At 43.4% G+C, this 3106-nt stretch overlaps 1 protein-coding gene across 1 annotated transcript in view; it reads right to left on the bottom strand.

Annotated features, from left to right (window-relative positions):
- The window catches only part of LOC114071174 (transcription factor COE2-like), an 11036-nt gene that overhangs the window by 3448 nt on the left and 4482 nt on the right, over positions 1–3106 (bottom strand). The window contains exons 3-5 of the mRNA XM_027908909.1: positions 2886–2949; positions 2512–2567; positions 2066–2139 (exon numbers count right to left, since the gene is read on the bottom strand). Coding sequence (XP_027764710.1) covers positions 2066–2139; positions 2512–2567; positions 2886–2949 — 194 coding nt within the window. The remainder of the gene's footprint in view (positions 1–2065; positions 2140–2511; positions 2568–2885; positions 2950–3106) is intronic.

The raw sequence follows: 3106 nt of genomic DNA, 5'->3' as shown, positions 1-3106 counted from the left end.
AAAAAAAAAAACACCTTCAACCAGTGGAAGAAGAGCAGAAAGACAGACAGACCCTTCTTGTTTTTCCTTTAACAAGCAGGAGGCATCAACTCGGACAAGCAGAGCGGGTACAGCGCATTAAATTTTTATGGACTCTTCCTAATGCCACCTAAACTGGGGGGCCCTTAAAAAATTGACGAGGGAGGTTTGATTGCCGTGCTTAGAAGAAATGAAAATAAAACGTCAAGTTGAACGGGAGCCGTTCCCTGGGCGTTATTCGAAGCGACGCCGTCAACGCGGGGCGTTGAAAATCAAATGTCTCGATTAGGTTACAAGGACGCCTTTGATTTCCCGCTCTGATCTGTGTGTTTTAACGCGCAGTTTGGGCTTGCAGTTCTTCCCTGGGTGATCTGCCAGGCAGGAGAGTTCGGTCTGATCAGGCTAACGGGTTAGATCTGTAGATTAAATCGAGCACGGAGTGTCTTTACAGGCATCAGGTACCTCAAACACAGCTTTTGATGCCATAAAGGCACGGACAGGGAGCAGGAGAAGAGCCAGACTGATTTTAATTCCAACAAGTCCGGTTGGGTGAGAAGGTGCTGAAAGATTTTAAGCCAGAACTGCACTTGGTAGAGGAAGAGTGGGGAAGGGATGAAGTGGGGTTGGTCTATTGGCTATTTTATAATCACAAGCCACAGCCTAACTGCACAATGCAGATTTTTCTTCTCTAATGCCCACCTAGTTAGAGTGAAGACGTTGAACTACATGGATTTATATAAATATATGTATATTTAAATACATATAAAAGTTCTGGATGTGCCAGAAAGTAACTTATAGACCTCTGACCTTTGCTGCTACGTCTACAGGTCCTTGTAAAGCCCATCCTCTGCATCCCTCATGTGGGACATACATTGTGCTTGGGCATAAATGTGGAAATGTTGGTCAAAAACTCATCTTTTTTTTTTTTTTTAATCAGTGAGAGCAAAGCACAAGAGATAAATAATATGCATAAACTTGGTTCTTATTACATAAAGCAATGGAATTGTTGAAATAATTAAATACCGAAACTGAGACTTCCCCCTGACAGAAGTTCTGCCCAGATAAGCTGCCCTTAACTTGAAAAGTAAATAAATAAATAAAAAGATCAAGCAGCAAACTGCACCATTAAAAGAAGCAGCACTCAGTCTGAAAACTTAAACCCTCTCCCACCGATACAAGAAATCCCAACCCGTGTTTAATAAAGGCCAAGACTGGGGTTTGCCTCTCGTTTCATGAAGGAACATTCTATGCACAATTTAACATGTTTTAATATAAGAACATTGGCTGATTGCATTGTTATATGTGTTGAAAAAAATTTCATTACGGGAGGACAGGAAAAGTAATAAGTTACCATGGAAGCACGACGTACATATGTGAGGTACATGTAACTTCAGACTTACACAGATGTTATTAAAGACATCCTCGTTTTTACCCTCTGATTTATAACTTTACATGCTAAAATTGGGGGGTGTTTTCATTAAAAAAGTGGAAGCCCCCTGAATATTGTTGACATGTGTAAAAAGGAAGGGTTTGTGTTTTGGTTCGAGGGGGTTTCTCTGCTGGTGGGGGCAAAATTAAAGAGCATTGATGATGTGCAGTTTAACTGAGAAAATTAAAGTAGTTCACCAAAGAAAATGACACCAAACTGCCTTGTGGTTTCCAGGTAAAAATATGGAAGTTAAACTGCTCATTCTCACCAGGTGAGAAGGAATTTTGGAAGAAATCAGCATTTAAAAGTCTCCATTTAAAGAGCACATGCAAAAGGCCTCGTTTAAACAAAACCAGCACAGCTGTGGTTGCTAAATCTCCTGCAGGGAAAAAAAAAAAAAAGGGGGGGGGGGCAGAAAAAAAAGGCAAAAACCACCCCAAATATCTGTTTTGAACTCAAATCAAGTATTACCCATGTGTAAAAAGAAAGTCTTCCTACACGAAGAGCTTCCCTGAGTCAACAGAAAAACAAGTACATGAGAAAATCAAACTCTTCCTACCCACAGCTTCATCAGAAAGGCCTTTTTGGCATCTAAGGAAGCAAATCAAGTCATCTTACCTGCACATGACCTCGTGGGTGAGCAGCACTCTGCACATCTCGGGGTTCTTGTTCTGTCCTTCGTAAGTTATGGGCTACAAAAAATCAGGAGAAGGGTGGGGGTAAGCCAGGAGCTTTATTTATCATAATATTCAGGTGTGAGGGGAAGGGGTTTTTACCACTGCTCAGGCAAATAAATGCCTTCCCCCAAAGCATTTATGGGCAGGGAAAAGAGCTTTACACGACTATTGAGGCAAAGGGGATAAAAACTACAGTCTACAGAGAGGGGGAATTAAAAAAGAGACTGAAGAGCATTAGTTTTGAATGAACCTCAAAACCAGGTGTGTCACAGAGACAAACAAGAGGGGGAAAATGAAGCAGAGGAATGAAAGCAGGCCGGGAGATGTTGAGGAGAGAGGAAGGATGAGGAGGGACAGGATAAGAGGGCACATCCCAGCTCTGCTCACCTGCTTAGTGACCGAATCGATGAGCCTGACATAGAGATCCTGCTCGGTCCTGACTCCTGCAGCGAGGGAGAGGAGGAACAAACAACGTCGTTACAGGCTCCCTTCCCTCAGCAGCAGCACAAAACCATCTCATTTCGGTATTAAACCTTAATATTTCATCTTTTATCTGTATTAAACGCCCTCAACCAGCCCGGCTGGTTTGGTTTCCCAAGCCCAGGTAAACTCCAGGGCCCATCCCAGCAGCGAAGGGGCCTCACCAAAGGGGATTTCTGAGGGTTTTAGGAATCAGTGCCAGCACCTACAGCCTTTTTAGCCTTTTTAGCCTTTTTACCCTCCCCGTGCAGCCTCCAGGAGGGGTCGGGAAGGGGACTCACCGTTGCTGTAGAGGAGCTGCAGTTTGTAGTGCGTGCCGTTGTTGGTCTTCTCGTTGCCTTGTTCCTGAGGAGGGGGGGGGAATGAAAGAAAAAAAAACCCTTCCAGAACTTTACACTTGGCACATTTAAAATGCAAAAGCGGAGAATCGTGATGGAAGTGACAAGAAAGTTCATTAAAATTCCGAGAGGTGAATCCCACTGATTGGGGTGTATTAACCTTC

This window comes from Empidonax traillii, unplaced genomic scaffold (assembly GCF_003031625.1).
Source record: "Empidonax traillii isolate 1590-97213 ecotype Southwest subspecies unplaced genomic scaffold, ASM303162v1 scaffold1875:size53321, whole genome shotgun sequence".
Taxonomy (NCBI): Eukaryota; Metazoa; Chordata; class Aves; order Passeriformes; family Tyrannidae; genus Empidonax; species Empidonax traillii.
This window is presented reverse-complemented; position numbering and strand designations above follow the sequence as displayed.